Source organism: Hibiscus syriacus, unplaced genomic scaffold (assembly GCF_006381635.1).
Source record: "Hibiscus syriacus cultivar Baekdansim isolate YM2019G1 unplaced genomic scaffold, ASM638163v2 tig00110418_pilon, whole genome shotgun sequence".
Lineage (NCBI taxonomy): Eukaryota > Viridiplantae > Streptophyta > Magnoliopsida > Malvales > Malvaceae > Hibiscus > Hibiscus syriacus.
Genome location: NW_024062730.1, coordinates 2,155,408 through 2,176,640, shown reverse-complemented (window position 1 = coordinate 2,176,640; position 21,233 = coordinate 2,155,408). Strand labels below are relative to the sequence as shown.

General features: G+C 37.0%; 2 protein-coding genes and 1 pseudogene across 5 annotated transcripts; 2 read left to right on the top strand and 1 right to left on the bottom strand.

Annotated features, from left to right (window-relative positions):
• LOC120124357 (F-box/LRR-repeat protein At1g67190-like) lies at nucleotides 1-2,144 on the bottom strand. 2 transcript variants are annotated; one of them, XM_039143058.1, is made up of 2 exons: nucleotides 2,033-2,119; nucleotides 1-1,466 (listed from the first exon to the last, which is right to left on the bottom strand). In XM_039143058.1, the coding sequence occupies exon 2, from the start codon at nucleotides 1,444-1,446 to the stop codon at nucleotides 187-189; it is 1,260 nt and encodes a 419-aa protein (XP_038998989.1). In that variant the 5' UTR covers nucleotides 1,447-1,466; nucleotides 2,033-2,119; the 3' UTR covers nucleotides 1-186. The 2 variants fall into 2 exon arrangements, 1 of the variants encoding a protein (XP_038998989.1); XR_005516269.1 differs by lacking the exon at nucleotides 1-1,466 and adding an exon at nucleotides 1,473-1,605 and having other exon boundaries at nucleotides 2,033-2,144.
• A 3,316-nt stretch (nucleotides 2,145-5,460) lies between these two features.
• LOC120124349 (60S ribosomal protein L10a-like) lies at nucleotides 5,461-7,307 on the top strand. Of its 3 annotated transcripts, none has more exons than XM_039143054.1 (6): nucleotides 5,461-5,525; nucleotides 5,667-5,712; nucleotides 6,124-6,343; nucleotides 6,493-6,658; nucleotides 6,806-7,011; nucleotides 7,160-7,307. In XM_039143054.1, exons 2-6 carry the CDS (start codon nucleotides 5,708-5,710, stop codon nucleotides 7,211-7,213), a joined length of 651 nt encoding a protein of 216 aa, XP_038998985.1. In that variant the 5' UTR covers nucleotides 5,461-5,525; nucleotides 5,667-5,707; the 3' UTR covers nucleotides 7,214-7,307. The 3 variants fall into 3 exon arrangements, with proteins under 3 accessions (XP_038998985.1, XP_038998983.1, XP_038998986.1); XM_039143052.1 differs by having other exon boundaries at nucleotides 5,464-5,529; nucleotides 5,672-5,712; XM_039143055.1 differs by having other exon boundaries at nucleotides 5,506-5,522; nucleotides 5,665-5,712.
• A 3,004-nt stretch (nucleotides 7,308-10,311) lies between these two features.
• The window catches only part of LOC120124502, a 30,408-nt pseudogene continuing 19,486 nt past the window's right edge, over nucleotides 10,312-21,233 (top strand).

The following is a 21,233-nucleotide window of genomic DNA, read 5'->3' as shown; positions in this document are numbered from 1 at the left end:
GAGTGAAACAACAGCAGTATTCTTTTGATTGCATATAATTTCCTATCAAACTGAAGAAATACCACCAATGTATCATAAGGCACAAAAAGGAAAGATATTTGGGATTTACATTCTGTAAATTCTACCTGTATATCTGCTACAATTGATACAGAGCTTGAATTTAGAAATGTCGTTGAGAATTTTTTTTTACTCATACTCAAACTGCACCTCTACTTGTATATATTTCCTCATGAGCTGAACCATAGACGAGGTGAAATTGGCCAATATCTGGCATTCCGCGTGTGACTTGGCTTCCGAAACAACCCCAAAAATAATAATTTTTCTAAGATTTGGGCATCGTTTTAGCAGCTCCTCAACCCAATGCGAGAAAAGGTCGTTGAGTACAGTCCATCCAAGCTCCAGCACCGTCACAGTCTCCAAATTAGAAGATCCTTGGAGACCGTAATGCATTTCGCCATGTCTCAACTCGTACCGCAATGAAAGATGGTTCAATTGTGGAAAACAAACAGCAATTGTTTCCAAATCGATAACTTCGTATTCATCATCAAAGGTCACGTCCCAAAGTCGAAGCTTCCTCAATTTTGAGGATCTTGAAATCATCTGGTAGAATTTTGTCCAGAAGATTGCATAGCTACTAACATCAACAACCTCAAGATTATCGACAGTCTCACCCATGTCGAGGTGTATCACAATAGCATCATCAAACTTTAAATATTTTAAGGTGCCTTTTCCAATCAGTTCAAAAACCTCAAGGGAACAATCCCTCAAGTGTAAACGCTCGATGCTATCAGCCTCCAACATAAATCTATCCAAACTGATTGCTTCAACATAAATACTCTTTAATGTTGGGCTGCTCAATTCAAGTGTCATCTGTGCATCTGAAATTGCTATCTCTAGATCGACAAGCTCCAAGCATTCAAGCTTCGGACATGCAGTGAGCAGAAGTCTCAAATCCAAATCTGAAATAGTAACATAACTCAGAGAGAGGGACTTCAAACAAGGGAATCTCTGAAAGTTAGGTTCAACCCCAGTTATCGAACTGTGAGCCACTGCCAATATTTCCAACTTCTGCCTCCCACAGATTTCAAGAATGTTAACATTTGGGCTCGTCCGGACGTTATAAAATAACCGGCGCAAGGTTCCCCTGGTATACATGAGCCAAGCAATTACAGTTGCAGCATTGAACTCATCAACATCATCCATTAAAATCGATAGGCCTTGCAGTCCTGTAGTTTGGAATATTGTTTGAGTAATCAAGATCTCTAATTGACTAGCTGTAATATCACGATAAGCAGGCCAATCATTAGAATTAAATGCTAAGGTGTGAAGGTGTATCCGGTAAGCTTCACGCCATTTTCGACATGCCATAGAGGCTATCACCACATCCCGGGCATCTTCAAGCCGAGATAAGATGTTTCCAATGACTTCAATAGGTAGATGCTCCATCGCCAATAAAGATCAAAAGCCTCAAATCGACAAATGCTTTTCCAAAGATGCTCAACTAGATATAAGCAAGCAACAGATATTCTTCATAACTCAAAAAACCAAAGGGGAAATGGGTTGAAATCGTCGCCATAATCTTGTTTTCCAGCACCTAAAAAGGGTCTGTAGAATAAAACAAGCACAAAAGCGACTCAAAAACATAATTTTTTAGCTAGATCTTCAAACATACTCTTATGTCCAAACAAAATGTCAAGCATCAAAAGAAGAAACAACTTGTTGGGTTTCAAAGGGAATTTGAAGATCAGAATATAAGCAAGATTCCAACTAAATAAACGTTGACCTTAAAAAGAAGGATCAAGGTAAAGATCATGTAACTGGGTATTTTAAAAAGAATGATTTTTACAAGCTAAAGTCCCTTCAATGACTCAGAAAAGATAACAAAATAGGGTTTGATACAGAATAAACTAAGAATTCAATACACGTATAAATTCAAATAAAAGAAAAGAAACAACAAAATAGAAATTTCAGCATCTGGGCATATAACAAATATGTTAAATTGTACAAAATAAACCACCCAAAGAGAGCTTACCAAGATTGGGGTTCTCTATATGGCAGCCACTGACGATTTTTTTTTTTTTTTTGAAGAAACCACTGACGATTTTATGTGAGTGAAAAAAGAATAAATAAGGTTTGCTGAATAATAGATTCAATGTTTTTTTCTTTTCTTTTTTTCCTACTTGATTTGTTCTTTTATTTCTTTATTTCGAATTTTAGGAAAAATTATAAATTTGATAACTGAACTTTCATATGATTCTTATTTTACTCACAATACTTTTAAAATTTTTAATTTACCCACTCAACTTTATAGATTAAATTTTTTTATTACTCTACTGTTATATCCCTAACAACTAATTGACGTGACTTCTTTTAATATTAAAATTCAACCACATAAGACGCCACATAAGATTTCGATTTAATAAAATTAATTAGAAAAAACCCAATACAAAATCCTAACCCCAAATCCTACCACAAAAAAAATCTTGCAAATTAATAAGGCAGTCATGAAAGTCCACAAGCAACTCCAATGGAGATTTTATAAACTTGTTCCAAGAACCAAGCAATCACAATTACTAATTGAAATTTACACCCAAAATCCTATACAAAATCCAAACCCCAAATCATATCGTAAAAAAATTGCAAATTAATCAGACAACCATAAAAGTCCACAAACAACTCCAATGGAGATCTTATAAACTTGTTCCAAGATCCAAACAATCACAATAAATGTTTTTGTTCTCTCTCTAAAATTCAAAAATGAAAACACAAAAAAAAAAAACAAAGAGGAAGAAGAAGAAGAATAAAGAGGGAAAAGGGGGAAAAATAAAAAGGATGAAAATACCGAAAAATTGTTTTCAATTTTCCTTGCATGTCGTATTCTTCTTCTTCGTCGGCTCCAGCAACAGCCAAGACTCAAGACCATCGCATGTTTTTCCTCAGCTTCCATAGTAGAGAAAATGGAAATGATAGGATGAAGAAAAATAATAAAGAGGAGAAAGGAAAAAAATGAAGGAAAAAAGGAAATATAATTTTTATTTAGATTAAAACAACGTCAATTTGGTCAAAATTTTAATTTTTTAAAGATTCAAAACTACGTCATTTTAGTATAAGTTTTCACGTCATAATGCCATTAATTATTTAACGGCTGAGTGACAAAAAATATGTATAAAGTTTGATAATTAAATTAAAAATTTTAAAAGTAAAATAAGTAAAATATATATCGTCTGAAAGTTTAGTTATCAAATTTGTAATTTACTCTTTTTTTTAAAGCTTTGAAATTTAATTGAATCAAATCAGACCAGAACGTGCCTGCTTTCACCTCTCTTTAAGCAAAACCCGCTGCTATTCCAGTTCACGCCAACGTGGGTCCTTCGTTTCCTTTTTATTTTGTCGTTGTATAAGGTTTAATTCAAGTAGAGATCCCTGAATTTTAAGTTAATCTCAACAGTTCAAAATATTTAATTGAATCTTTGAAAACACAGTTCACATGTAATTAATTCTAAGTTTAATTCATTTGTAGAATTTAAATTTGAAAGTGTGGATTTTATTAAAAGTTTCGGTAAATTATACGTTTAGAACCTAAACTATCAATTTTGGTCTTTTTAATACTTAAACTTTCAATTTTTTCAAAATTATATCAAACATTTAGAATTTGTTTCATTTTAGTGTCTATTGTTGAGAACTTAACTGATGGGTTTGTTGTCCGATGTGTCTACAGTTGTCTCATCTGTCGATCGATGAAGCACAAACTTTTTAACATGCACCTTTTTGACCCCTTAAAGGTGATCCCGGCATCTGTTTCACTGAAAATGCTTCAATCTCCCCAAATCAACGATAGACTCTTCGACTCCTTCATACTCTGATCTCTGTCATTAGCAGTCTGATAGACCTAAAATTGGACTATGTTAGTCGACTTGTCATTCTCTCATGGTCCATCATTTGGATTGATCGTCCATCCATCAGAGTTATACCCTGTTAACCTGTCTGTTAAGCTTTTAACGACAAGATATTAAAATGAAACAAAAACTAAACGTTAGGTATAATTTTAAAAAAAATAATAAAATTGTAAATACTAAAATATATCAAAACTGGTAGTTTATGTACTAAATATATAATTCACTCTAAAAAGTTTTGAGTGATTTCATAATTTTGATTCGGTTTACCTATATTAATATATAGTTGATAAAATTATCTATATAAATATAAATGACTAATCATCTTTTATAAAAGATATCAGAACTTTTTTGTGGAACATTTAGTAACAACTCAAGGTGAAATTCAATTGAATTTGAAATTGATCGTGTGTCATGAGTTAACTCCTATCAGAATAAGTTCAAGATTTATTCATTTATTAAAGAGAATAATTACTTATTTTACTATATATCGGTTTAAATTTGTAAGATACTCATATTTTAACAGCTAATCTTATTGTCGTTATTTTTTTTTATTTTCACTCAACTTTAATTTTTCTTATGTTCGCAAAAACTCTACTACTTACATTAGTGAAGGAACATTGGTAATGCAAATTGAGAAATCCCATTTTATTTGAGTATTGACGTACTTAAGTGTTTAAATATAATCTTCGTATTATTTTAATAGTATAATTATCATTTTGTCTTTTTTTTTTTTGTGTAATCTAAGGTGATTACAAGTGATAATATTTGTTTTAAAGACTTAATCATTTGACAATGAAAGCTCAAATACACTGCTGTCGTTGGTGTTCGAAACCAGAGCTTTTAGAGATAACAACTATATCTTTAGCCACATAGGTTGTTTGATTCGTGCTCCTTTTTATTTTTTTATTATAAAATGAGAGAACAACTTTTATGTGATTTTCTTATAAATATTATGAACATATATTTTTATAATCATCATAGAATATTAAAAAATGTCTTGTGTAATTTCTTTTTATTTACTTTTACGTTTTTCATTAGTCTGAGATGGTTTCAAGTTAATTTTTATTCAAAATCTTAGTTTTTAACGATGTGTACACACCCAACAAATGCAATTGTTAGAAGTCAAAATCTTTAGAAAAGATAATACTCTATTTAACACACTCCATAGGTTATGTATAATATCGGTTAAAACACATAAATGACACTAAGTGTCCTTCACACAACGTTTGATTAAACTAAAGTGATTACAAAATAGTATCTATTTTAAACACTTTCAATCATTTGACAATGAACACTCAATCATCCTGCTACAGCTGCTGGTGCTCGAACCCGTGACCTCTAGGATCAACAACAATTCCTTTAAATACTGAAGCAATTTAGTTCATGCGAGCGACCCTAATTGTTATGTCACAATAAAATTCACGTAAGACCCATTGTTGTTGAGTCGGCTAACATTACAATAGACATGCCAAATCAAACCAACTCTGAGCCCAAATGAATTCGGTCTAGACATGCAGTTGGCCCAGTTTCAGTTTATTACAATTGCTAGGGTTTGTCATTGACACCCCTATATATTTTATCTTCAGCCACAAAACTCAATTCGCGGCTAGGGTTTTCTCTCCTCTGGTAAATGCTGTGTATTCAAACTCTCATTTATTCTAAAAAAAAACTCTCATTTATTCTCAAAACAACTCTCATTTATTCTCAGATCTAATCTTGATGAGTCATCTTTTCGATTTTTACGTGACTTGATAACTTTGCTTCGCAGGTAATTTTATAGTGTTGTACGTGGAAAGAACAGATATTCAGAGATGAGGTGATTTTAATTCTGTTTTTTTGTGTTCATCTCATCGGCTTGATTTATTTTCTTCTGAACAATGCTGAATTTAGATTGCTCATATGTATATATGTTTTCCTGATATCTGTTATTTATATTGATTTGTTTCTTAGGATTTTAATATTGTTTTTGAGTTGCTGGACTTGAATTAGAAGAATTAGGATCCTTTGAATGGAATGTGTTTTATGGAATGATCTGTTCGGTACTTCCATCTATGAAATATGAGATATGCATGATTTTTTGTTGTTCATCGTATGATTATGAGCTCTTTATTTGTTGCCTTGGATTATTAATCCTTCACCACGCTAATTTGTGAAACATGTAGTTGGTTCTTATATATACTAGTTTAGGGTTTTATTTCCTTAGGGATTTTTGGTTTCTCATTTACAGTAAGCTTCAGAGTGATGCCCTTAGAGAGGCTATTTCAACCGTAGTAGCTCAGTCCAACGAGAAGCAACGTAAGTTTACGGAGACCATTGAGCTCCAGATTGGGTTGAAAAACTATGATCCCCAAAAAGATAAGCGTTTCAGTGGTTCCGTGAAGCTGCCCCACATTCCTCGCCCTAAGATGAAGATCTGCATGCTTGGTGATGCTCAACATGTTGAAGAGGTAAATTTTCATCTGCTTGCTTTCCTTTCTTGGAAGGGCATGTTGTTTTTAGATTCGGGTATAGGAGTTATGTGAAGCTTATACCTCTAATATTTGATTGCTGATCTATGCTGTGAGAATTGTTGTTTAAATGGTTTATTGTACTGCAGGCAGAAAAGATAGGTTTGGATTATATGGATGTGGAAGCACTTAAGAAGCTTAACAAGAACAAGAAGCTGGTGAAGAAACTTGCCAAGAAGTATCATGCCTTTTTGGCTTCTGAATCTGTCATCAAGCAGATCCCTCGTCTCTTGGGTCCTGGTCTCAACAAAGCAGGCCAGTATTCTTTACAATCACTTGTTGCACCTGTTATCAACAATCTTTTTAGTTGCACTCCCTTAGGCAATTGATTAGATTCTGCATTTTTTCAATTGTGGTTTCTGAAATGTGATCTTACATTGCTGATTTTGGTGACAAGTGCAGGAAAATTCCCGACCCTTGTTACCCACCAGGAATTACTCGAGTCCAAAGTGAATGAGACCAAGGCAATGGTTAAGTTCCAGCTAAAGAAGGTGCTTTGCATGGGTGTTGCGGTTGGGAATGTAGCTATGGAGGAGAAGCAAATCTTCCAAAATGTGCAAATGAGCGTCAATTTCCTTGTTTCGTTGTTGAAGAAAAACTGGCAAAATGTGAGTTTCCTTGGCTTTTTTCTGTGTAGGCTAGTTAGCTACTCCTTCCGCACAATGCTTATCTTCCTTGATCGTATATATGCAATGGGATTTTAATGTTATTTCAACTTGTTTAGTACATAATAATAATGACGTGTGCTAATTGCAGGTGAGGTGCCTTTACCTGAAGAGTACTATGGGTCCATCAAACAGGATCTTTTGAGTTAACATTTACCATTCTGTTAGAGTTATGTATGTGGGGATTAATACTACTATATCGGTTTTAATCAGAATGCTCAAATTTCCTGTTATGCTTTTCCATTATCTTAAGAATTGCAAGTTCTAGATGAAGTTTTTTGTTTTTTTATGAGAACGGCTTCTTGTGAATGAATTTGGCCGTGATTTTGCATGAAAAAGTACTGCTTTGATGGAGTTTTAATGGATTGCTTTATGGTTTATAACCGAACAACAATCTGTAAAAAATACCACGGTAACATGATTATAGATACAGAATATATAAATTTTGAAATAAAATATAAGTAAATTTGAAAATGTATCTAGTTTCGGGGGTGCAGTTCAGCTTATTTCATGTAGAGGTCTTTTTATACAACTTTGTTTTTGGTAACTAAAGGTAAGTCTAAACTAATAATGTATCAAGCTTCTCTTCCTAAGCTATTTGCATGATACTTTCAAAGTAGAGCTGGTGGGGCTGCCGCCATGATTCTTCCTTCAAGCTCATCTTTCGTAGCCAGCTTTGCCAATTGATCTGCTGTCTTGTTGCCATTTCGACCTACTTGTGATAAAGAGATCGTCCGTGTTCTCTCCTTTAGCTCATGTATGTGAGATTGTCGGTGATTTTCCGTCCTTATCTTTCTTGCTTAGAAGGTGTAGTGCTTCTCCACTATCCACTTCGAGGATTATTTTCCTCTCCCCTAGTCTCCATGCATGCTTAAGCCCCTCTAATACTCCCCATAATTCAGCTTCTACTGTTGAACAGATTCCCACGGCTTTTGAAAATCCTAGAAGCCACATGCCTTCGCTATTTCAAATTACTCCACAAGATGCATATCCATCTATTGCGTCTCTTGCTCCGTTCGTGTTGATCTTTATCCAATCTCTCGGTGGTGCTTTCAAATGTTGTGATTTCCGTTTGTCTACAGTTGTTCTTGCTATTGCCGTCTCCCTCGCTTGAATACATTCATCTTGAAGATGTTTCCCTTGCTCATACACTGTTATTCTTTCCATGCTTTCTGGTTCGAATACACATACATTCCTATGTTTCCATGCTCCCCCAGTCTTTTGGGTCTTTTGCAAAATGTTTCGTCTTCTCTAGATTTGTCAAGATCCAGTCTTTAAAGTTCATCTCCAGGAATTCGTTGAACAATTCTGGGCGGATTAATGACTTGCATATTTCTAGCGCTTTTGGGCATTCCCTGAATAAGTGTTCATTCGTTTCTTCATTAGATCGGCACACTCCGCACTTGTTGTCTGAGTCCATGTGTCTTCTCGTTCTTTCGCTGTTGGTGAGAATCTTACCTCCTGCTAGTCATAGGAAGACTTTCATTCGTTGTAAGTCATTGAATCTGTCAATCGTTTTCCATATTCTTTCTGTTGGTTCGACTCTTGTCCCATCCTTACCTATAGGCTGATCGTACTGTGAATTTACGATTCGGATTCCATTTCCATCTCGGACTGTCAATCGCCTGAACCTGTTTTGGAGTCAAGGTTGCCATTAATCTGTGTAAAATATTACGAGGTAGTATCGGGTTTATAAGTTCCCATCTCCATTCCCCGTGTTCATTGACCATGGCTTCAATCGTCACCTTGGGTAAATTTCTGGCCCGTTCTTGGTCGTTGACGTGATCTTTTAACGCACCAACGTCGTCTAGCCACGGGTCTTTCCAAAAATCAATGGAGTTGCCGTTTCTAATCGACCATACCAAGTTGTCTCTTGCAGTCTCCCATAAGCTGACACCTTTCCAGAGTCTCGTGCAGTTATGTTTCGATATGTCGTGTGGTACTGTTTCTCTCCATTTATATTTGGTCTTCAGAACTTGTGCCTACAGTTGGTTCAGGCAAGTTACTAGATTGAAGGCGATTTTCATTAAGAATGCGTCGTTTTGTTTTTCTAGGATCTTGAAGCCAAGTCCACCATTCGGGATCAGTGAACACACTGTATCCCATCTAACTAAACTTAGCCCTCCTTTGTTTTCCGTTTTGCCCCCATAAGAAGTTTCGGATTACCATTTCTATCTCTTTGCATGTGCTTTTAGGTAGCAATGTCGATTGCATAGAATAGTAGGGGATTGTTGCTAGAACCAATTTCGCCAATGTTATTCGGCTTGCTAACGATAGTGTCTTCGCCGTCCATCCTGTCAGCCTATCTCGGACTTTTTGGATGATGTGCTGGTATATATCTTTAGTGACTTGGTTGTGGAGTAATGGTACTCCTAAGTAGCTACCTAGGTCCCGAACTTCAGCAAATCCAAAAACATCACTGATTTCCTTCTTGCATTGGGTATCCACATTCTTAGAGGATAGAATGTCTTTTCTACGCTTACCTTTTGTCCCGAGGCGAGACAGAATTTCTCAAGTATATCTCTAATAGTTACCGCTTGCGTTGTTGTGGCTTCGGCGAATAACATCATATCGTCCGCAAATAATAGACATGAGATTTCTGGCCCATTACGCACAAGTCTAACCGGTTTCCATCCTCGACTCTTAATGCTCTTTTGAATGGCTAGTGCAAGTCATTCCATACAGAGCACGAACATATACCGTGAAAGGGGGTCTCCTTGACGGATACCTTTACTCGGTTTAAATGTTTCTGATGCTGCACCGTTCCATAGTATTTGTGTAGTCGCTGAAGATATGCATCTCATAATAAGTTGTCTCAGTTTTGTTGGTAATCCAATATCTTATAGCGTATCATCTATCAATGTTCATTCTAGGCGATCGCAGGCCTTTTCCAGGTCAATTTTGATGGACAGAAATCCTGTTCTTCCTTTTTTCAAGCGCATGGAGTGCATTACTTCTTGTGCGATAATTATATTCTTTGTGATTAATCTCCCAGGAACGAAACTGCTCTGATTCGGTGATACCCAGTGTGGCAAATACGACTTTAATCAATTGACTATCACCTTCGTGATGATCTTGTACAGTACGGAACAAAGACTTATTGGTCGAAATTGGGTAATTTTCTCAGGTGCTTTAACTTTTGGTATAAGCACTAGCAGTGTTCGGTTCAAAGCTTCCTCGAATTTACCCCCTTCGAAAATATCTTTCACAATTTGACAAACGCTGTTGCCAACTGTCGACCAGTTTTTTTGGTAGAAAAAAGCGTAGAAACCGTCTACAACCGGGGCCTTTAGTGGTGCCATATCGAAAAATACTTGTTTGACCTTACTGTCAGTGATAGGTTTGTTCATGTCCTCTTTAAAGTTTGCCGGGTTCGTAGGAAAATTACCTCTTAATTCATATCTGTGTCGAGTGATAATCGAACTTGTGAGGAGTTCTTTGTAGAATTGTACGGCCATGTCTATTAGCTTGTCTTGTTCAGCACACCATTTATCATCTTGAAGTTTGAGGGCTTGGATATAGTTCGTTCTTCTTCGCTGCATGGTGCTTGCATGATAGAACTTGGTGTTTTTGTCACCATGTAATACTCATTGCTGTCTTGCTTTTTGCATCCATATAGTTTCTTCTTTTTCTAGTACTTCGTCAAGTTGTGCTCTTAGTTCCTTATCAAATTGGTTTAGTCGCTCCGAGTAGACTCGTTTCAATACTTTGTCAATTCTTCTAATCCTTGCAAGTAGTGTTTTTTTCCGTTGTCCGATGTGTCCAAATACTAATCAGTTCCAGCTATTGACTTTGGATTTGAAATTCTCAATGTTGGTTAATATATCATGTTCACTATCCCATGATTCTTTAACCAGGTTTGAAAATTCCGGGTGTTCTTGCCACGCGGCTAAGAACTGAAAAGGTCTCTCTGAAGCACGGCCTCTTGATTTTGGTTCATGGAACAATACAGGACAGTGATCGGATCCTACTCGGTCTAAGTGCGTAACCAGCGACACGGGATATATATTAGCACATTCTTCGTTGAAAAGACAGCGATCTAATCTTTTCCACAGATTCCCGCGTTTCCAGGTGAATTCCGCACCTCAAAATTCTGCTTCTATGAGTTCCGATTTGAAGATGAATTCTTGAAAGCCTTTATTCACTCCATTGCCGTGGTTTGATCCTTCTCTCTTCTCTTCCCTTCGCAGTGTACTGTTAAAATCTCTGCCTAGCATCCAAGCTTCGTCATGACCGAGGTTTAAAGCTGAAAGTCGACCCCATAATTCCTTCCTTGCTGTTGGTTGTGGACTGCCATTTACGGAAGTAAAGAATAACCATCTAGAATTCCCTTCATCTCGTACACTCCCATGTATAAATTGTGGAAATACCTTCAAGATTTCTATTTGTATAGAATCCTTCTATAGTATCCAAATTCCTCCGCTATATCCATTGGCTTCCATTCGAAAAGAGTTTGAAAATCCCATTTTATCTATTATTTTGTCCGCTCTGTCTCCACTAGTTCGAGTCTCAAGAATGGCGACTACCTTAGGATTATGTTGTCTGCAAATTTCTTTAAAATGTCATCTGAATGACGGACTTGCTGCTCCTTGGCAATTCCAAAATAGAAAGCTAATCATTGGTTCTATTGATAGCCTAGTATTCCTACTCTTTTCTTGATTATCCTTGGCTTAGTATCCTTACGGGGAATGGTTTGATTTTTTCACTCTTTCCCTGCTTCTTTTTCTCGTGCAAGGATTTATTTCGCATGGATAATGTTCCTTCTTCCACTATGGACACTGCTATATGTTGTCCACTACCTGCTTTTGTCCTTTGAGTTGGAATTACTGTAGCTTTTGATCCATCAGGTGTCTGGATTTCGATATTTCCGGTCTTTGGGCTCTTAAGTTGTGTGTTTCCATTACTGCCTTTATTTTCTTGTTCTCTCCTCTCATCGTGTTGCCTAGTTCTTCCTTCCACATATGGATCCTTTGTTATTTCTTCCTATGATATTTCTAAGGCCTGGAAGCGAGAACCATTGTTGGTGTTTCCTCGTTTTGTGTCTTTGTTGGTAATTTCCTGGTTTCTGAGTGGTGGTCTCCTTCCGGGTTTTGCGACCATCCATGATCCGTAAATTGAGTTTTCTTCGGGTACTCCAATGCTATAATTTTGTTTCTTTCCTTGACTTGTATCAGTTTCTTGAGTCGTATTAGTAGTTATGCCACAAGATTCTGTCGAATGACAATATTTGCCACACTTGCAACAGATTTAATCTTTTGTATTCTAGTTGTTGAATCACTCCGTCAATACGAATACTCAGAATTAGAGGTTTGTTCAGATCTACTAATATTGCGAGTCTAGCAAATTTCCCATGGCCACCAACGTTGGTATTGTAGTCTATTTTGACTACTTTCCCAATGATTGCAACAATGTGTTTGAAGAAAACTTCGGAGTAGTATCGATATGGTAATTTTGGGATCCTTACCTAGACTACCACTTGTGATGGGAAATTTTTCGATGTCGAAAAATTTCAACTCCAAGGTTGAACTGTGAGGTGTCACGGACCGCGAGCCAATGGTCGAGGTTGCCACAACACAAGGAGTCCAAAACTACTTAGTTGGTGTTTTGGGCCTTCCCACATCCATTCAGATTGACCCATTCCATGGAGATGAAGAGCTTGGCATGATTATGGAAAGAAGATCACTTGGTTAATGCATGATCCTTCAGATTCTTTCCATAATCCTTGTAGTCTTCTATTTAAGGCATATTCTCAATAGCTTGATGTACTTTCCTTAGATAGAGAGAGATTGTGTATATATGGTTCCCCTAGATTGTGAGATTGTATAGATCTGGACCGTCGATGTACTTTAGATCTTAGTTGTTCATTGAGGAGAACTTTCACTATAAATAGAGGCCTCTCCTCCTCATTTGTACTCACTTCTTCATTTTGTGAAATCACAGAGCATTCTCTCAACATCTCTATTGTCTTTGTGCTTGTGCTTGCCAAGTTCTCTTGTTTTATTTGCTTCCGTTGGGAATCCTAAGCAACTCTACTTGGATTGTTTTCAGCCTGACTTAGCCGCTATCACAAAGAAAGCGACTAAGGTCGCACGTTCTAGGCATTGAAGTTCCAAGGGCGTGACAAGTGGCATCAGAGCTAGTTTTGCGAGAGATGGCACCACAAAACCAAGACGAGGCCCCAACAGTCACCAAAGTGATAGAGACTCACGTTGCTGCGGTAATAAGCATGCTAGCTCGAAGGATGTTGTGGCATCATTTGAACGAAGGGTTGACAGGCTTGAGAACATGTACAACGAAGTCAAGGAGTCTCAAGATTCGTTCAAGTTTTGTCTGAACAAGCTAGAGTCCTTGGAGGAAGGGCTCAGCCAGGAGACTCAGGGAGTCCTCGATGATATGACTGAGAAGGTGGATGAGCGGACCAGGGGTCTGGAAAGTATGTTCCTGGCCATAAAGGCGGAAATGATGCGGGAGATATAAAGGAGCTCAAGAGTGAGTTGTTAGTCTACAAGGTTGTTGTACTAAATGAGGTGACTAAGGAGGCGCCAACACCTAGACCCAAGATCAATGTCTCTAAGCCGAAGAAGTTCAAGTTGACTCAAACTGCCCATGATGTGGAAAATTTCATCTAGGCATAGAGCAATTCTTTCGAGGCATGGGTGTGGAAGATGATGCATCCAAGGTAAATGTTGCTTCCAACTATTGATGTCGTTCTCTTATGGTGACGACGTAGGTGTTCCGAGGAGAAGGAAAATTCAATTTTGATCGGGACATGGAAGGAGTTCGTGAGATAATTCAAAGAGTAATTCTATTCCAAGAATGCTTAGCTCGAGGTGTAGCAAAGTTGAAGCAGTTGAGGCATGAGTAGTCACTCTTAGAGTATGTCAAGAACTTCACAGAGATCAAGATGTAAATCCTGAATTTGAGTGAATTGGAAGACTGCTTTTTCTTCATGGATGGACTTCAATGTTGGGACAACATGGATATCCAGAGGAGGGGAGTGACCAGACTCTCTAAAGCATTAGATGCAACTGAGGCCATTACCCCATTTGAAGTAAAGGAGATCGACTATCTCAAACCAAAGCCAAAGCTGAATGGCAATGGTGGGGGAGAGAATGCTAAAGGTGGATCAAACAAGTCGTCTGGGGGCAATGGAAGTCGAGTGACCAGACCAAAAGGATTTCCAATCTAGGGGTGAAAAATGACTTATCTTGCTTCAATTTTAGGGGAAGGAACATGAAGAGAGACTATCCTCATCTTGAGAAAGTTGTTGCCATCAATGAGGATGATGGGCAAGAGAAGGAGACCTTGAAGCTTAGATCCATTTTGAGCTCTATGGAAGTCAAGAAAGGTCGTGCCGAGAAAGAATTGATGTTTATGAACATCACTATGGTAGGCCACAAGATGAGTGCACTAGTCGACACTGGTGCATCCGAGTTGGTCATGTCTGAACTAATTACCAAGAAACTTGACCTTCGTATGAAGAAGATAAGCAGCTTCATCAAGACCGTCAATTCAAAGGAGGCTCCAATTACAAGGTTGTAAGAGGAGTTGAGCTCAATATTGGAGGGCGAAATGGCAAGGAAACTTTGAAGGTAATCCCACTTGATGACTTCGACTTTGTTTTGGGTCTTAGTTTTCTCGATCAGATTAATGCATTCCCTATTATGTTTGTTGATTGCTTGTGCGTCTTGATCTGAGACATTAATGCATCATTCCAGTGAGCCGAGATGCTAGAGTTGGGGCAAAGATTTTGTCCACAATCCAAATCGTAAAGGGGGTACGTAAGGAGGAGCCCACCTTTGTGGCGACGTTGGTGGGATATGAGCTCGTAATGGTCGAGAAGGTCTCAAGTGTAGTGGGATAAATGTTGGAAGATTTTAGGGATGTGATGCCAACAAAGTTATTGAAGACCTTGCCACTTGAGAGGAATATGGTCCACAAGATTAAACTTGTGCCGAATGAAGAGAAGTCCACTAGAGCACCTTATCAAATGGCCCCGCCTGAGTTAAAGGAGCTTCACATACAGTTGAAAGAGCTCCTTGATGTTAGGTATATCCGATAATTCAACGCAATCTTTGGTGCACCAGTGTTGCTCTAAAATAAGCATGATGGCTCTCTTAGGATGTGCATCGACTACCGAGCTTTGAACAAGCTCACTATAAAAAAACAAGTACTTGATCCCATTGATAGCTGACTTGTTTGATCAACTTAGTGGTGCAAGGTGGTTCACCAAGTTGTATTTAAAGTTTGGATACTATAAAGTCAGAATAGTCGTGGGTGATGAACCGAAGACAACTTGTGTGACACACTACGGTTCGTATGAGTTTCTTGTAATGCCTTTTGGCCTCACGAATGCCCTCGTAACCTTCTACACGTTGATGAACAAGGTAGAACAACTCTTTCTTGATCAGTTCGTTGTACTGTACCTTGATGATATTGTGGTATATAGTAAGACTCTTAGGGAACACGTTGAGAACTTAAGGAAAGTGTTTCAAGTCTTAAGGGAGAACGAGCTTTGTCAAGGAGGATAAATGCTTATTTGGATAAAAAGAGGTCCCGTTCCTAGGCCATGTTGTTGGATGAGGCAAGCTCCGAAATGATAGGGACAATATTTGGGTCATTGATAAATGAAAACCACCTACCAAGGTGACTAAATTGAGAGCTTACCTGGGATTAGCCAACTATTACCGACGGTTCGTGAAAGGATATTCCAAGATGACCACACTTTTGACTAAGTAGCTCAAAAAGAATAAGGTATGGGAATGAAGCATAGAGTGTCAAGAAGCTTTCAAAAGGATCAAGGAGGTCATGGCGAGTGAACCGGTGTTGGTGTTGCCAGATTATACCAAGCCTTTTGATGTTTACTCCGATGCATCCGACGTTGCCATTAGTGGGATTTTTATGCAAGAATGACATCTAGTTGTATATGAGAGACGGAAGCTCAATGAAACTGAGAGGAGGTACTCGGTTCATGAGAAGGAGATGAATGCGATGATGTATTTCTTGCGTATTTGGAGACACTATTTGCTTGGTTCCAGGTTCGTTGTTTACATTGACAATGTTGCAAATAGCTAATTCCTCACTCAAAAATAAGATTTCTCCCAAGCAAGCTCGTTGACAAGAGTTCCTTGTTGAGTTTGACTTTTCCATGGAGTACAAACCTGGAAAGGTGAACTGTGTTGCAGATGGATTAAGTCGGAGGTATGCCATCGAGACGGTGGAGGGTTATTTGCTCAATAAGATTAATGAAGGGCTACCCCATGACCCTGTGGTAAAAAGATTAATAGATGGAGATAATGAGGGGTGAACTCGAGAGTTTTGACTCAAATGTGAGTTGTTTTATACTCGAGGGCATCGTCTTTTTGTACCTCAGTATGGTGAACTGCACAAGGAGATCATGAAGAAATGCCATGACTCCAAGTGGGCGGAACATCCAGAAGTTGATCAAACCATGACACTACTTGCGGAGAAGTATTATTGGTCACATATGGCTGATGTGCAGGCCTATGTGAAGACTTGCATTGTGTACCAACAAGAGAAGGTTGAGATGAAGAAAAATGCGGGATTATTGCAACATTTGTCTATTCTCGGACGACCATGGGAATGTGTTTTGATGGACTTCATAGTCAATTTGCCAAATATTGATAGGCTTTTAAGCGTCATGGTTGTGGTGGACAGGTTTTCAATGTATACGATGTTCATTCCAACCAAGGAGACGGTTTGACTTTTCCTCAAACATATAGTAGAGTATTGGGGAGTACCAAAAACCATTGTCAATGACCGAGGCATACAGTTCATTGGGAGATTTTAGACCGAGTTATTCAAGTTGATGAGATCAAGCTTAAACTTTTTATCAGCAGTCCATCCACAAACCGATGGGCAAACCGAGCAAGTGAATCCTCTTTTGGAGATTTATTTGAGGCATTATGTGAGTGTCACTCAACGTGTCTGGCCAAAGTTGTTAGATGTGACTTAGTTTTCCTACAACTTGCAATGGAGCGAAACAACAAGCCAAAGTTCGATCGAGATCGTGACTGGGCAACAACCGTTGACACCCAACACGATTGTTACCAAGTATGATGGGTCGAATCCAGCAGCACATAATTTATCCAAGGATTGGCAAAAGTATCATGACTTAGCCTGTGCTTGTTTTCACAAGGCGAAGAAGCGAACCAAGAAGTGGGCTGACCGAAGACGTAGAGACATAAACTTTGAAGTTGGCGATCTAGTCTTTCTCAAGTTAGTGAATGTTTTACACAACCCAAGTGTGGACAAGGGCTTGTGCGAAGGTATGAGGGTTCGTTCCGAGTTGTGAACTGGGTAGGCACCATGGCCTATATATTAGAGTTACCACGAACCATCTGACTCTATCTTGTGCTCCATGTTAGCCTGCTTAAGTCATACTAGCAGAATGAGGATGATCCTGATCAAGGAAGGTCACATCGAGCGCTAGTCAGAGTAAAGATCTCCTATGACAAGGAGGTTGAAGACATCTAGGCAGAAAAAATTATTCAACATCTAGGACATCGCCCAAGACATGAGTACTTTCTTTTGTGGAAGGGACTTCCCGAGAGTGAAGGGAGTTGGGAGCATGCCGAGGGACTTTGACAATTCAGACCCATGACAGACCAGTATCATTTGAGGCGAGTGACAAGGGCGTCATCGAAACCAGTAGGGGAGAATGTCACGGACCGTGAGATCATGACCGAGGTTGCTGCTACACAATGAGTCCAAGACTACTTGGTTGGCGTTTTGGGCCTTCCCACATCCATTCAGAATGGCCCATTCCATGGAGATGGAGAACTTGGCACAATTATGGCAAGAATACCACTTGGTTAATGCATGATCCTTCATATTCTTTTCATAATCCTTATAATATTTTATTTAAGGTATATTCTCAATAGCTTTATACACTTTCCTTAAATAGATAGATTGTGTAAATATGATTCTCCTATATTGTGGGATTGTATAGATCTGGACCGTCGATGTACTTAGATCTTCATTTTAAGGCATCTCCTCCTCATTTGTACTTACTTCTTCATTTTGAGAAATCAAAAAGCATTTTCTCAAACTCTCTCTTGTCTTTGTGCTTGTACTTGCTAAGTTCTCTTGTTTTCTTTGCTTCCATTGGGAATCCTAAGCATCTCTGCTTTGATTGTTTTCAGATTGACTTAGCCGCTATCACAAAGGAAGTGACTAAGGTCGCACTTTCTAGGCGTTGAAGTTCCAAGGGTGTGACAGAGGTAACTACCATAAATCGTCCAAGGACCTTCAATGAGGATGCACACATAATCACATTCCATCTCAAACATAACTAGGCAATAGTCATTATCGAGATCAACCACAATGTATTTTTCTCGGGGTTTCAATAGTTGTTGAATCATATCCAAAGAGTTTCATAATCTATCATTCTCCCTAACAATCTAACTATAATGGATTTGCTCATGCTTTTGTCTATTCTCTCGTGCACTTTTTTAGAGAAGTCGACAGAAGGTATTGATTCTCTTGTATCGATTATAACATCGCCTTCTTCCAGTAGAATAATATCCATACTTGTGGGGGTTTTGATAATGGATGATTCATCTTGCCTGCGACTAACCCTGCATATGATAATAACCTTTGTGTACTTATTTTCTCTCTACTTTGTTTCTTCTTTGTTTTTTTCTTTATCATCAAACATCTTCTTGTTTCCTCTATATGTATAATCTCTTAGTTTCTTTCCTTCTTCAGCCCTTGAAGTTTTTCCAATGGTGATCCAGGTCTTTATAGGGTTACAATCGAATCAGGTTGATATCTTCCATGAATTGGTTAGGTTTCTCCAAGTCCAGAGGTTCTTTCGGTGGGAGTCTAAGAGGGTCATCTGGTGGTGCGAGGTTTTGCAGTAGGTTTTCAGTGGAATTATCAGTTATTTCTGCGTTATCGTTTTCGTTAGGGTTTCAGGGAGGGTTTTGCATGTTTTCTTAATTACTTTTGTCTTTTTATATAACTATTGACATAAGCAAAGAATCAGTCGGTTTGTGTAATTTAAAATCATTTGTTTATAAGTTATTTTATATTTGTATAATTCTTCTGAATAATTATTGTGCCGTCTTCTTTTCTTCCTTTGTTTTTTGTTTAGCCGGGGGCAGCACCAATCTTAATATTGGTTGTCGATCGCCGGTGATTTTTATTTTTCTTGTTCTTTTTCATATTATGTCTTTGTTTTTTCTTGAGTTGTTTACTTTTAAATAAGATTCTCTGTCCTTGTGACACAATTTCTCTGCTCTTGTGACATGTTCTTTCTCTGCTCTTGTGACACGTTCCTTATAGTTTTCGGTAAGTTTTTCGCATACTTCTGCGGTCGTGTTGGTGCTTCTACAAAGATCCTCACGGTATTTATTTTTTGATTGGCTTGTCGGTGGTCACGTATTGTCAGATCCCTTCTTTTATAAATGGTCATTTGCCGATATAATCAGACTTGCGTAGCGAAACAGTCTCGTTCGACAGAGATAAGGAGTTTGATGAAGGTTACGGATTGTTTTGATGTTTGAGAGGTTTCATTCTTTTCATATCTTTGGGCTTAATATTTAAATTTTATGTATGAGTATTTTCTGACAGTTATCTCCAATTTTTGTTTAGATGAATTGTAATTTTGATTCCTCCATTTTTATTAATGAAATTCAGTTGTCATTGTTAAAAGATTTATCTTAACTGAAAAATATTAAAATATATCATTTTATTTTAGGTATTTAATTTCTTAATCAAAATAAATGTTTTATTTTTTATTATATAATTGTTTTAAAATCAAGTTTAAGATGTCTAATAAAAGGATCATGTCACTCTTGACTAGAGGCGACAAAAGGGCAATCTGGATCGGGTCATTTTGGGTCGGGTAATTTCGGGGTCTAGATTAATTCTGTTTAATTTTGTTCAGATCGGATTGGATTTGGTTCGGGTGTATTGTGAATCGGATTGGGTCAATATTTGGGTCGGGTGATTATTGGATATGTTGTTTTTCGGTTTGGATCAATATCAGATCGATTGATTTTTTGATCGGGTCAATATCGGATCAGTTAGATTTCGAGTCGAGTCAATATTGGATCGGTTGATTTTCAGTTTAGGTCAACCTTTAGATTAGGCTAATTCCGGTTGAATTGGTTATGACTCTAATCAAAATTAAGTATATATAGAATAATTGATATATATTTGTAAAAATATGTATTCTTATTTGTTAATTTTATCATTTCGGTTTAATTTCAATTAGTAATCGTTCAACATTTTGAATTAAACCATCATTTAGAGATGATAAATGATATTTTGACACAAATACGATCCTATGATACATATTAGAATTTGATTTCAAAATTTTATATTGATCTCTTATGAAAAGTTTATAATGAGAACTACTTGATAAAGAAATAGTTTTTTATTAAAATATTTTTATTTTCAATTATAAATTTAATAATTTATTAAATTTTAAAAATTAATACATAATTTTATTTGTTAAGTTTTAGTGGTAACATAAGTAAATTATATATATATTTTTTATTATAAATCTAGTATTATTTCATTTGTTTTAATTGTTTTCTATTATTTTTATTATAAATCTAATATTTTTATAACAAATACGATAAGTAAATTTTATTTATTATTGTTTTCAATATTACAATTAAATTCTTACTTTTATATTCCTCTTAAATTTTATATTATTTTATTATAAATCTAATATTTTTAATAAATTATCAATTTTATTTAAATTAATTTATTATTGAAATAACTTTTATTGTTTAATAACTTTTATCAATTTAAATATGTCCGGGTTGCTTTTGGGTCGGTTAAATTTAGTTCGGGTTACTTTCGGATCGGGTTAAAATTCGATTCGGATTACTTTTGATTCGAGTTAATTTCGATTTCGATTCTGATTAATTTCAATTTCGCTAAATTTTGGATTGAGTATGGTTTTAGTCGAGTATGGGTCAATTTTCATTATCATGTTCGGGTTATTGGTTCGAATAATCATGTTTGTGTCAAGTTTGCGAGGTCTACTCGTGATAAGTTTTTTGTTTAACTTTCTTTTGAATATAAATATAAAATGAAATCGAAAATAGGATTGAGAGAAAATTCAGTTATTAATTTTGTAATTTACCATAAAGTTAACATTCTATTAAAGACAATGGTAAAGGTAG

Coding starts and splice junctions, on each gene's coding strand:
- LOC120124357 (XM_039143058.1), bottom strand. CDS start 1,446: ATGGAGCATCTACCTATTGAAGTCATTGGAAACATCTTATCTCGGCTT.
- LOC120124349 (XM_039143052.1), top strand. Junction 6,659..6,805: donor TCCTGGTCTCAACAAAGCAG/GCCAGTATTCTT, acceptor TGACAAGTGCAG/GAAAATTCCCGACCCTTGTT. Junction 7,012..7,159: donor TGAAGAAAAACTGGCAAAAT/GTGAGTTTCCTT, acceptor TGCTAATTGCAG/GTGAGGTGCCTTTACCTGAA.